General features: G+C 47.1%; 2 protein-coding genes across 2 annotated transcripts in view; one reads left to right on the forward strand and one right to left on the reverse strand.

The window, feature by feature from the left end:
* ITGAE (integrin subunit alpha E) overlaps window positions 1–11,806 on the forward strand; it is a 65,601-nt gene extending 53,795 nt beyond the window's left edge. The window contains exons 24-31 of the mRNA XM_049787521.1: window positions 744–821; window positions 1,615–1,678; window positions 1,955–2,062; window positions 5,843–5,899; window positions 6,149–6,244; window positions 8,277–8,372; window positions 10,284–10,394; window positions 11,490–11,806. Of these exons, the coding sequence (XP_049643478.1) occupies window positions 744–821; window positions 1,615–1,678; window positions 1,955–2,062; window positions 5,843–5,899; window positions 6,149–6,244; window positions 8,277–8,372; window positions 10,284–10,394; window positions 11,490–11,639 (760 nt within the window). The 3' untranslated portion in view covers window positions 11,640–11,806. The remainder of the gene's footprint in view (window positions 1–743; window positions 822–1,614; window positions 1,679–1,954; window positions 2,063–5,842; window positions 5,900–6,148; window positions 6,245–8,276; window positions 8,373–10,283; window positions 10,395–11,489) is intronic.
* On the reverse strand, window positions 3,487–5,697 carry HASPIN (histone H3 associated protein kinase). Its single transcript, XM_049777315.1, has one exon. It carries the CDS (start codon window positions 5,695–5,697, stop codon window positions 3,487–3,489), a length of 2,211 nt encoding a protein of 736 aa, XP_049633272.1.
* Window positions 11,807–12,818: the final 1,012 nt, after the last annotated feature.

Raw genomic sequence — 12,818 nt, forward strand, 5'->3', positions numbered from 1 at the left:
GCTGTAAAACTTGTATTTTAGGGGGCCAGAGTAATATAGTCCAATGGAAATTGCACTTGCTTTGCAAGCAGCCAATCTGGTTCAAACTACAGCACTCTAGAAAAAAAAGAAGAGAGAGAGAGAAAAAAAGAGAGGAAAACAAAAACAAAAAACCACAGCACCCTATACGTTCTCTGAACTTAGAGCCAGGAGTAAACCCAGAATATTGCTGTGTGTGGTCCAAACCTGCCCCATCCCATCACTAATCCAAAATCTAATTTCTGTTCATCATTATACCCCTTTATTCATTTTACCCACCCCAACACCAATCTTTTAAAAAAATTTGCGTCACAACCATTAGTGCTAAAAAGCTACTCCTACCTCTGTGCTCAGGGTTTGCTCCTGGGTGGGCTTTGGGGACCAGATTTGCCTCCAACGACATGCAAATCCTGCACTCAATCCATTGAACTGAGCTCCCAGTAGTATTTTCTCATCTGACTGATGATGACCCCCAGAAATCCAGGTTCACAAGCAAGCGTGTGCTGTGAACTGATCTTTTTTTATTTAGTTTGTTTTTGGGCTGCAGCTGGCAGTGATGAGAGATTACTCCTGGCGCTCTACCCAGAAATTTTTCCTGGCAGTACTTGGAAGGATCATATGGGATGCTGGGAATTGAACCCCAATTGACTATGTGCAAGGCAAGTGCCCTACCCTCTGTACTATATTGCTTCAGCTCCTGAACTGATGATACTCTTATTCTCCAGTTCCAATGAAAGAAGATCTTTGGACAAAAAGAACCACAGTCTTCAATTCCGGCATGCTTTTGTTGCAGTTCTTCCCAAGTAAGTACTTTCAAGGGACAAACACTTTTGGGATGGCTTCAGGTATTCTCTTGTAGGTGGAACTAGTGATAGGGGCTGATATATCTGAGAGGAAGCATTTGTTCTCCAAGAACTATGACCCCCATGGTGGTCACTAAGGAGGAACAGTGTTACAGGTCTAGCTATTAAGGGGTGCTAATATGATGCTGAAGCAGAAGGCTGTGGGACTAGAAAGGAAAATAAGGATTCTCTGAGGAATGATTAAGTACAAAACCAGCCCAAGTGTAAAGAATTCAGATCTCCTACCAGATCCCATCTGCTGTCACACTATTCATTATTTTGATATTTAATTCTGATTTCATTTAAGGATTTGTGGCTCTCTCTTCTAATTTATACAATTGAGAAGATTCAGGATTTTTTGGGGGGAGGAGGGCACCTGACTATTATAAGTTTACTCCTGGCTCTCCACTAGGAATCACTACTAAAGGTGCTTAGGATGCCAGGGATTGAACCCAGGTCAGACATGTGCAATGCAAGCATCCCATCACTCAGCATTCAGTTTAATTTAAATGAGAAGGGGGAAGGGATGGGGTGGTAACACTGTGGGTAGGGCATTTGCCTTGCATGCGACTGACCAGGATTCAATCTCTGGTATCCCATATGGTCCCTAGAGCCCGCCAGGACCTGAGATCAGAGCTAGGAGTAAGCCCTGAGCGCTGCCAGGTGTGGCTCCCCCCCAAACACAAACAAACAAATAAATAAATGAGAAGAGGGGTTTTGACCCCTAATGTGTCCTCTCAACTCTCAATTACAGACCAACAGTGATATATATGAACACAAGCCTGGGGCTTTCCAACCATAAAGAATTCCTTTTCAGTGTAAGTGCTTATTTCATATAATTTTTGTAAGAGTGGAGGGTGGTGAAACAACACCCAAGATCAAGACTTAATCCTGGCTCTGTGCTCAGGGATCACTCTTGGGGGCGCTTGGGGGAACATAAGTAGTGCCGAGAATTGAACCCATGTTGGCTATATGCAAGACAAGTAAGTACTATTTGCCCTTGTACTATCTCTCCAGCTCCACTTAGTGCCCATCACTGCTGAGCTATAGGCAGCAAAGTAACTTTGACTCCCCACTCTGATCTTATTTTGCAGATACAAGGGGAAAATCACTTTGGGGTTGAATTCCACCTGCAAATTTGTATTCCAATCATATTACAAGGCTTCCAGATTGTAAAAGTGAAGTATCTGAAAAAGACACAGGTAAATCCTTTTTCCTAAAATCACAATCCCTCTCTCTTTCCAGACTGACTATGGATTCTCAAAGGCATAAAAACTAGAGTTCTAAAAAAGCAGTGAAGACGAGATTATTTCCTACAATAGAAATAAATCACCGGGGCCGGAGAGATAGCATGGAGTTAAGGCATTTGCCTTTCATGCAGAAGGATGGTGGTTCGAATCCCAGCATCCCATACGGTCCCCAGTGCCTGCCAGGGGCGATTTCTGAGCCTAGAGCCAGGAGTAACCCCTGAGCATTGCCGGGTGTGACCCAAAAACCAAAAAAAAAAAAAAAGAAAGAAAGAAAGAAAAGAAAGAAAAGAAAGGAAAGAAAGAAAGAAACAAAGAAAGAAAGAAAGAAAGAAAGAAAGAAAGAAAGAAAGAAAGAAAGAAATCACCTAAGTCTTGTCTAGAAGAAATATCAGCCATTCCATATTTAAAGCAACACTCACTTTTCCTTTCCTTGACAAAAAATTAAGTAGACTCAAATCTTCTCAGTAGTCATGGAGACAATTTATTTTTCCCATTGAAACTGGATAAATTCTGCTTGTGATTAGCAAATAGCTTTTGGCACACTGCATTCCTCCACCTTCTCCATGTAAGCTGCCTATTACCTTCCTTTCCCCTCTCCCTCCATCCTATCTTGGTTTCTGCTTTGCTCTTGGTTGACTTTCAGCCTTATGACACCTACAGGCAGGCTCTTATTAGTATGACAGCTGAGGCCTTAGGCTTGCCTTATTTTCAAAATTTTTACTCATGTCACATAAATGTGACAGGAAGAGTACTTAAAATTGTAAACATCTGTTTTCATATGTAACTGCTCTGTTAAGAACATCTGTTAGGGGCTGAAGCGATGGCCCAGTGGTAGGGTATTTGCCTTGCACGCAGCTGACCCAGGATGGACCTTGGTTCGATCCCCATTGTCCCATATGGTCCCCCAAGGCAGGAGCAATTTCTTTTTTTGTTTGTTTTGTTTTTGGGCCATACCCGGTGACGCTGAGGGGCTACTCCTGGCTATGCGCTCAGAAATAGCTCCTGGCTTGGGGGACCATATGGGATGTCGGGGGATAGAACCACGGTCCATTCTAGGCTAGCACGTGTAAGGCAGATGCCCTACCACCTGCACCACCACTCCAGCCCCAAGCCAGGAGCGATTTCTGAGCACATAGCCAGGAGTAACCCCTGAGTGTAACTGGGTATAGCCCCAAAACAAAACAAAAAACAAAAAGAACATTTGTTAACAGAAGGTTCAAACATTTTACTAAACATCTGTTTCCACATGGAAGCAAAATTCTTATTTGAGAAGGATGGAAATTCCATCCTGCTCTGGGAAGGAAGAAGAAAAACAGGTACCTGGGCTTCAGGATCAGTGTATGGTCTTCTGTTTTGAACAATAGGGTACCTTTTTCTTACTTAAACAAACAGTGTTGGCAGAGCAGCTCAGTGGCTGAGCTGAAGTTCAACATTGTCCTATGAAAATGCTGTATCTTCCTCTTCATTTGCTTCATAGAAGGATTACTGCACTTCCTTTTGTAGGTCATTTCTTTCAGAATCTTGTCTGTGAGGTAATGGAGCCAGAGCACATTATTATAAGGATGATATTCGTCCCAGCAGTTGTTGTTCTCCTTCCTCATTAGCCTGTAGATCTCAAACTGGTAGTCACCTTCCCCTGTAAATAGGTCCTCATCTTTGGAAATGTCACAGAAAATCACAATCCCATCTCTCTCTAAGCGTGACAGAGTGTAGTCAATGATGTTAACCTGCAGCCCCAGAGTGGGGATTGACTTCGTCTTCCCATCCAAGGTATAGTGGAGCTCTTTAAGGTGGGTTTTCTTTAAAAGCACATTCCCCCAGTGTAAGTCTCGGTGCTCAAAGTGCAGCGAGGACTCTGCCACTGCAAGGGATGCAGTGACCTGGTGGAGAATGCTCTTGGCTGTAGTAAGGGAGGTTAATTCTGTTTTCATTCGCTCTAAGTCAGTTCCGCCAAACTCAAATTCCAGCACAATGAAGAGTTGGTCTTTGTCAAAAAAGTCAGGTCGATCATTTGCAGACTCTTTGGCTGAGTTGTACTCATCCCAGGCTCTAAGAAACAAGGGAGGGTAAGATCCTTGAACGCAGTGCACAGAGTTCAGTCCAATAAAGCCTTCTGTACGGTTGATTAGCTCATCAGATAAGAGGCTCAACTCCTTGGAGATGATGATCTCTGGCAGTATTTCTTCAAAAGTTTTCTGATGGGCTCCATTCACTAGACACTGTCCTTCAATAGCTATGATTTTCAGGGCAACTGGCATGTGATTAAAAGTTAGTTGAAACACTTCACCAAACACCCCTTCCCCAATCTTCTGGCAGCATTCCAATTTTTCTGGGGGAAGGAAACAGCTAAAGGGGACAGGGCCTTCCTGGTTGCATTCCCCATACACCTTTTTGGCATCTGATGCCTTTTTGTCTGCAATATTTGTCATCTGTATGGGGGTTAGCAAGTACATAGAAGACGAGCGCCAAGGGGCCCGAGCACCCTTTCGTTGGTTTGCGACTGGAGATTCGTAGTACTCTGATAGGAGGGAGCTACAGAGTGCATTGTCAATGGTGCTGCCATTGCTCACAGCAGTGACGACCTTCTTCTTGTGCAAACCGAAGGAGGCCCGAGTTTGGGTCCATGAGCAAGCATTCTGCAAATGAGTCAGGTCTTGGCCGGGGCAGGGCTCGTTTTCCGTATCATGATCTTGTTGATGCTGCTGGCCATGCAGAGGCAGGGAGGTTTCCAGGGTCTCCCGACGTTTCCTTTTCCGGCAGGACCCAGCTTTCTGAGGCCTGTTGATTTCCACAGATACCGTACAACTCCCAAGACCATCAGTCTCCTCACAGTCCCCTAGGAGGGCAGCCCCCCGAAAGCCGCCGGGGCCCTTGGTCCTCTTCTTACAGATCCTTGATACACCTGGGTTTTTCAACCTCTTGCTGGACTTCCGCCTAGTCTTCCTCTTAGCCCCCATCTTAGGATCAAAGAGGGCTGACCCGAGGTTGCCGCTGGGTTGGGAGTCCCACCTGGACGCCAGAGGAGAGGAGGGCGGCTCTGCTGGGTCCAGAGTCGCTGCTGGGACCGAGGGCTCGCTGGAAAGGTCGGAGATGTCAATCACGGAGGCAGAAGGGCCCGCACGGGTTCTGGTATTTCCTGTGGGCGCCGGCGATGCCGGAGGGCTGAACAGGGACGCGCTGGTGCCGAGCTCGCTGCTGTCCCTGGGGTGTCCGCGGACGGGGCTGCAGCTGGGGAGGGGCGGCGGGCCGGGCGGGCCGCAGGGGGTGCTGCACTTGCGCGGGGGCCGAGCTCGCAGCCTCAGGTGCGTGGGGGTGACGGCCAAGCCCGGGGGTTCCTTGGCGATGCGGCGCCGCGGCGGTGTCACGCGGCTGCAGGCGAAATCGGGGTCTTTCGGGTCGTCGGGCGTGACGGACGGCGATGCGGCGCCGCCGCTGGTGTCGCTGCCGCTGCTGGAGAAATACTTCCGGCTTTGCGGCTGGAACCACGCAGCCGCTGCCCGGGCCGGCCCCCGCCGTGGCCCCCCGCCCGCGACCCCTCCGTACGTTCGGAAGAGGCGACAGCCGGGAGGCCCGAGCGGCGCTGCCATGGCGGCACCCGCCAAGCTTTCAAACGCCAACACCGCGAGACTTCCGCGAGACTTCCGGGTCCTAACGCTCAGCCGCACGCATGCGCAGCTCCGCTCCCGGCGCTTTGGGTCCGCCCCGCCGAGCCAAGCCCCCTTCTCGTTGCAGGAGGAGACCCAGTGCGCGCAGAGTGTCGGACCGACCTGTAGGGACGTCTCGGCACAGGTGAGCGCGGCCGTCCCCGGGGGACGAGGGAACGAGAAGGGTCTGGAGCGTCGCCGGAGGGGCGCGGAGTCGTTCCTTCCGAGCTTCTCCCGCAAAACTCTTGGCGCGCCGGCCCCGTGCTCTCTGAACTTGTGCACGGGGCTGCATTGATGGGGATCACGACTCGGCTGGAGCCGGTGTCGCCCCCGGTCTCGCCCTGCGGGACCCCGGGAGGGCCTGGTGCCAGCCCGATTGTCCGACCTCTTCCAGCACGTGGAGCAATGGCACTCGGTGATCTGCAACATCTCCACAGCCAGAGAGAATGTGACCGTGGCGGCAGAGATGACCTTGGGCCCCTCGAAACAGGTACTTGAGGTCCAGATGCTGAGTGTGAATGCCACGTATCCGGATTCTCTCCGGCATAAAAAGCATGCCCAAACTTCAAACACAGAAATAACACGTCCAAGTCTCAGAACTTACATTTCTAGATCTTTTCTGTTACTGATTTTGTGTTGGGGGCCACACCTGGCGATGCTCAGGCGTTATTCCTGACTCTGCACTCAGGAATTATTCCTGGTGGAGTTCAGGGGACCGTATGGGATTCCGTGGATCCAACCCAGGTGACTATAACCCAGCGCCAGCATTTCCGAATCTTGATCCCCGTTCTGTCTAGTTTGTTCCTTACCTGATTACTCTGGGTAATTTCCTTCCTTCACTCACTCGGGATAACTTGCGACTCCCCTTTTTCTGTATCCCTATATCTAGTCTAGCATTAAGACTTGTTATTGCACTCCCCAAATATTTCCAAAATTCATTTCCCTAAAGCTCTTGTTACACTTCAGGCTGCCATGTCTAGCTTGAGCTGTTTCTGTTACCTACCCAGCCCTCTACTGTTATTCTTCATAGCCAACTTTTGGGGATAGGGACCTCCACAGTGGTTCAGATGACTGAGGGCCATTCCCAGTGATTCGCAAACAACTATGCTAAAAATCGACTTATGATCCTGTGGAGCTGGTGATTACCTGAGTCACCCTAATGTTGCTTGAAGGTCACCAGAATCACACCCAGTGATGCTGGCTGTGGGTGGGGACCTCCAGGCTGTACCCACTGGTGGTCTGGTGCAGTTAGGGATGGTTTGAGTCACACTAGGCAGTGCTCAGGGACTAATCCTGGCTCTAGGCTCTTGGCTCAGAAATCACCAGCAGGCTCAGGGGAGCATATGGGATGCCTGGATTTGAACCACCATCCTTCTGCATACAAGGCAAACGCCTTACTGCTGTGCTGTCTCTCTGGCCTCTAGGGATGTATTCTAACCCCTGTCGTATCTTTTTTGTTTTTTTGTTGTTGTTGTTTTTTGTTTTTTGGGGGGCCACACCCGGCAGCGCTCAGGGGTTACTCCTGGCTATCTGCTCAGAAATAGCTCCTGGCAGGCATGGGGGACCATATGGAATGCCGGGATTCGAACCAACCATCTTAAGTCCTGGATTGGCTGCTTGCAAGGCAAACACCGCTGTGCTATCTCTCTGGCCCCACCCCTGTAGTGTATTTCAAACCCTCAACCAGATTTTTAAAACCTAACATTGGGGCTGGAGAGATAGTATAGCCAGTAAGGTGCTTGCCTTGCATACCGCCAACCTAGGTTCGATCCCTGTCATCCCATCTGGTTCTCCAAGCTCTGCCAGAAGTGATTCCTGAGTGCAGAGCTAAGAGTAACCCCAAGGTATGGGGGTGCTAGGTATGGTCCCAAGACAAACAGTAAAAACAGCAGCAACAAGAAGTTAACATTGTGGGCCTGATAGCACAGCAGTTAAGGCACTTGCCTTATATGTGGCTATCACTAGTTCAGTCGCCCGCACCACCCACATATGGTCTTCCTGAACACAGCTAGAATGATCCCTGGTCATGATCAAGGAATGAATGATTCCTGCTGGACATGCATACCACCACCACCACCAACAATAAATGGTCAGGAACTGACTTAGGGCAAGCAAGTGAATATGGAGTGAGAAAAAGGGTAAGGGAAAGAAGTTGATTCTTTCTGAATAATTGAGCTTGGTGAAGTCATTAAATAGGGTAAGTAAGAAAAATAGGAAAGGAACACAAATTTTAAAGAGAAACCAGAGGCTAGAGCTATAGTTTAGTGGATAGTTGCCTTGCACTCAGCCAACCTGAGTTTGATTCCCAACACCACCTATGGTCCTCTTCAGCACCACCAACAGTGATCCCTCAGCACAGAGCCAGGAGTGATCACCAGGTGTGGTTCCAAAATGAAAAATTAAATAAAGGGAAAATCAATAGTAAATGCATGAAAGGGAGGAAGGGTGGAGGGAAGGTGGTGGTTGCTGTTTAGAAATGCTGTTCTCTCTAAAATAAATTTTGTCCCCATTTCCACCCATAGTTCCTAACAGATGTAACTGAATTGAAAATCCTTGGTGAAATATTCTTCAACGAATTTCTATATGAGGGACTGAATGCAGAGAACCACAAAACTGAGGTAACTCCTGGTTGTATTTTGGGTAATATCCTTAGAAAACTGCCTAACCCTAGGTATAGGCACTCACTCTGCTGTTGCCCATTACTGTTTCTTTTTTTTTTTATTTTTATTTTTTTATGGTTTTTGGGCCACACCCAGCTGTCCTCAGGGGTTACTCCTGGCTATCTGCTCAGAAATAGCTCCTGGCAGGCACGGGGGACCATATGGGACCCCGGGATTCGAACCAACCACCTTAGATCCTGGTCCTGGATTGGACTGCTTGCAAGGCAAACACCACTGTGCTATCTCTTCGGCCCCCCCATTACTGTTTCTACTTTTACTATCTCTATACTCTGCTACCAGTGACTTGGGATTTGCTTCTACCTCAGTTTTTTCTGTGTCTGAAATGAAGCAATTGAATAAGGGCCCAAACTGGAAAAACTAGGCCAGAACTAATAGCTTTCTATATTTGAATTTGAAATTAAAAAAAAAATGTTAGGGGCCAGAGCAGTGGCGCAAGCGGTAAGGCGTCTGTGTTGCCCGTGCTAACCTAGGACGAACGAGGCTCAATTCTCTGGCGTCCCATATGGTCCCCAAGCCAGGAGCGATTTCTGAGCTTCACCGGGTGTGGCCCAAAAACAATAAAAAAAACAACCCAAAAACAAACATTTTTTTTACCTGAACTTTCCTCCTAGAATACAGTTTAATGATAGTCTTAAACAGTTATTTATGACTTAGGGGCCAGAGAGATAGTACAGCAGGTAAGGTGCTTGTCTTGCACATGTCTGACTGGTTCAATCCCTAATACCCTATTTGGTCCCCATGAGCAACATCAGGAGTGATCCCTGAATACAGACCTCAGAGCAAGCCCTGACCAGTGCTGAGTATGGTCCCAACATGCCCTCAATACCTTTCTGCCCCCAGAGGACTGTTTGTTTTTTTATGTTAGTCACTGGTAAAAAACAGTATCATGATTAATTTAGAATAGTGATGATTCCTAAACAAAATTGCCTCTCCACTTTTTTTTTTTTTTAATTTTTTGGGCCACACCTGACCATGCTGAGGGCTTTCTCCTGGCTCTGCTCAAGAATCACTCCTGGCAGAGCTCAGAGGACTAAAAGGCGAGCCAGGAATAGAACTCAAGTTGCCTATTTTTAAGGAAAGCAGCTTACCTTAGGCCATTTAAAATTTTGCACTGGGAAATGTTAACTTATTGCTTTTAGTGTCATCAGTCTCTTCCCCCCACCATTTGATTTTGGGGTGACACGTGGCAGTCTCAGGGGTTACTCCTGGTTCTGCATTCAAGATTTACTCTTGGGGTTGGAGAGATAGCATGGAGGTAAGGCATTTGCCTTTCATGCGGAAGATCATTGGTTCGAATCCCGGCATCCCATAAGGTCCCCCAAGAGCCTGCCAGGAGCGATTTCTGAGCATGGAGCCAGGAGTAACCCCTGAACGCTGCAGGGCGTGACCCAAAAACCAAAAATTAATTAATTAATTAATTAATTAATTAAAAAGATTTACTCTTGGGGGCTGGAGAGATAGCATGGAGGTAAGGCGTTTGCCTTTCATGCAGAAGGACAGTGGTTCAAATCCTGGCATCCCATATGGTCCCCTGTGCCTGCCAGGTGCGATTTCTGAGCATAGAGCCAGGAGTAACCCCTGAGCGCTGCCGGGTGTGACCTAAAAACCAAAAAAAAAAAAAAAGATTTACTCTTGGTGGTGCTTAGGGACCATATGGTGTAGACCATATGGTGTAGTGTGGATCAAACCTGGGTCAGCCATGTGCAAGGTAATCTCCCTACCCACTGTACTATCTCTAGCCCTTAATGTCATCAGTCTTGATCCGCATACAAAATATTGCCAAGTTCTTCTATTTTGTTCCTGAAACTAAATGTGTTAAGTTTTATTGGCCTCTTTGTCTTATTCTAGATCACGGTCATCTTCCTGAAAGATACGGTGCTCTTCTTTCTGCCTCTCATCATTGGAAGCAGTGTTATTGGCCTTCTGGTTTTGATTGTGATTATAATCATCCTATTCAAGGTCAGTTCCACTCTAGCCCTAGAGGTGAGAGGTCAGACTCTGCTTTTTGCAGTTCTTTCGAAGGAAGGGTTCTGGCAATCCTTCTGAGTGTCAGCTCTTCCTTCTGAATGTACTTGACCTCTCTAATCTCAATATAGTTACTGGGGACTAGCAGGATACAGTATAGCCCAAACTCTAGCTCTTTTTTGATTAAGTAAGAAGGGTGGCAATGCTCTGGGGATTTAGAGTAAGAACACACTTCCGAGTGTTCCTTGGAAACAGTGTGTGTTTGGGTTAACAGTAGACCTTCTGAGGAGCTTGAGAAGCCAAGTGGAGGTTGTTTCTGCAATGTAAAGAATTTTCTAAGACATGAGCCATTGCAATAGTATAGTAGTACATAATTCACTTGCCTGAAGGCAGTGACCTGGGTTCAATCCTTGGCATCCCATTTAGTTCTTTAAGCCTACCAGGTATAGTATTTGAGCATGGCTGGGTGTGGCCCCAGATCCCTTCCCCTTCTCATATACATATACTTTTAGTTTGTTTGTTTTTGGGCCAAACCTGGTGGCACTCAGGTTACTCCTGGATCTGCGCTCAGAAATCACTCCTGGTGGGCTCCGGGGACCATATGGAATGCTGGGGATCAAACCTGGGTCTGTCCTGGGTCATCCGCATGCAGGCAAATGCCCTACCACTACTCTACCACTCTGGCCCCAAACACACTTTTTTTTTTAATTAATATATTTAAACACCTTGATTACAAACATGATTGTGGTTGGGTTTCATTCATGTAAAGAACATCCTTCACGGGCCGGGTAGCGCTGGAGGTAAGGTGTCTGCCTTGCAAGCGCTAGCCAAGGAAGGACCGCGGTTCGATCCCCCGGCGTCCCATATGGTCCCCCCAAGCCAGGGGCGATTTCTGAGCACATAGCCAGGAGTAACCCCTGAGCCGTCAAACGGGTGTGGCCCAAAAACCAAAAAAAAAAAAAAAAAAAAAAAAAAAAGAACATCCTTCACCAGTGCAACATTCCAATCACCAATGTCCCAAATACACAAACACTTTCCTAAGACAGATGAATGTACTGGGCCTGTAATTGAACTCTCTATTTGTTTCAGTGTGGCTTTTTTAATAGAAAATACCAGCAGGCAAACTTGAATAGCATACGGAAGACCTCAATGGAGTTGGAGACGCTACTTGCAGAGACACCTCAGGTCCAGCTTCCTCATCCAATGGAAGAAAATAGCAATGAGGTTTCAGATATCTAGAGACCTGTGTACTGATTGCATCTTCCTTTAGAATGATATGGAGCAGAATTTAACAGTGTTTGTAATGTCTTTTTTTTTTTTTAAACCGTGGATTGTCCTCCAAGTGCCTGTGCATTGTCAAAAAAAGAAAAAGATCTGAAAATATTTGGTAATAGCAAGTTGTTTTACAAAAGCACTCTAGGTTTATTGATGGAGAGAGATTGACACTGGTGATGGGAATGGCCTTGACTCGCTGTATAACTGAAATTCAACTATGAAGGACTTTGTAAATCACAATGATTTCAATAAAATAAAATTTTAAAAAAAGTGTCTTTGGGGCCGGGCGGTGGCGCTAAAGGTAAGGTGCCTGCCTTGCCTGCGCTAGCCTTGGACGGACCGCGGTTCGATCCCCCGGTGTCCCATATGGTCCCCCAAGCCAGGGGCGACTTCTGAGCTCATAGCCAGGAGTAACCCCTGAGCGTTACCGGGTGTGGCCCAAAAACCAAAAAAAAAAAAAAAAAAAAAAAAAAAGTGTCTTTATACTCATCATCCTTTTTTTTTTTTTTTTTTTTTTTTTTTGGGCCACACCCGGCGATGCTCAGGGGTTACTCCTGGCTGTCTGCTCAGAAATAGCTCCTGGCAGGCACGGGGGACCATATGGGACACCGGGATTTGAACCAACCACCTTTGGTCCTGGATCGGTTGCTTGCAAGGCAAACGCCGCTGTGCTATCTCTCCGGGCCCATACTCAACATCCTTTAAACATTATAAACAAATATCATAGACTCGGATTTTTTCTCCCAAGAGGAGGTCATACAACATTTCCCTACTATCTTTGCCTAGTTGCTGTTTTCCTTGGGGTTTTGTTTGTTTGTTTTTTGTTTTTAGGTCACACCTGGGGCAGTGCTCAGGGGTTATTCCTGGCTGTTTTCAAAAATCGCTCCTGGCAGGATCAGGGGACTATATGGGATGCCAGGATTTGAACCACTATTTGTACTGAATCTGCTTCGTGCAAGGCAAATGCCCTACCACTCTGCTATCTTCTCCAGCCCCTTCCTTGGTATTTCCATTGGCACCTGCTAAAATGACCTGTGAAGCAGGGACAGTGTGTCCAAAATGATACCTACTCTGACACTTTCAGCATTCTAACATTATTTCAAATCAAGGCACACACACACACACACACACACACACACATAC

Source organism: Suncus etruscus, chromosome 1 (assembly GCF_024139225.1).
Source record: "Suncus etruscus isolate mSunEtr1 chromosome 1, mSunEtr1.pri.cur, whole genome shotgun sequence".
In the NCBI taxonomy this organism is placed as follows: domain Eukaryota; kingdom Metazoa; phylum Chordata; class Mammalia; order Eulipotyphla; family Soricidae; genus Suncus; species Suncus etruscus.

What these genes read in the sequence shown, in the direction of transcription:
- HASPIN (XM_049777315.1), bottom strand. Translation starts at nt 5,697, where the DNA reads ATGGCAGCGCCGCTCGGGCCTCCCGGCTGTCGCCTCTTCCGAACGTAC.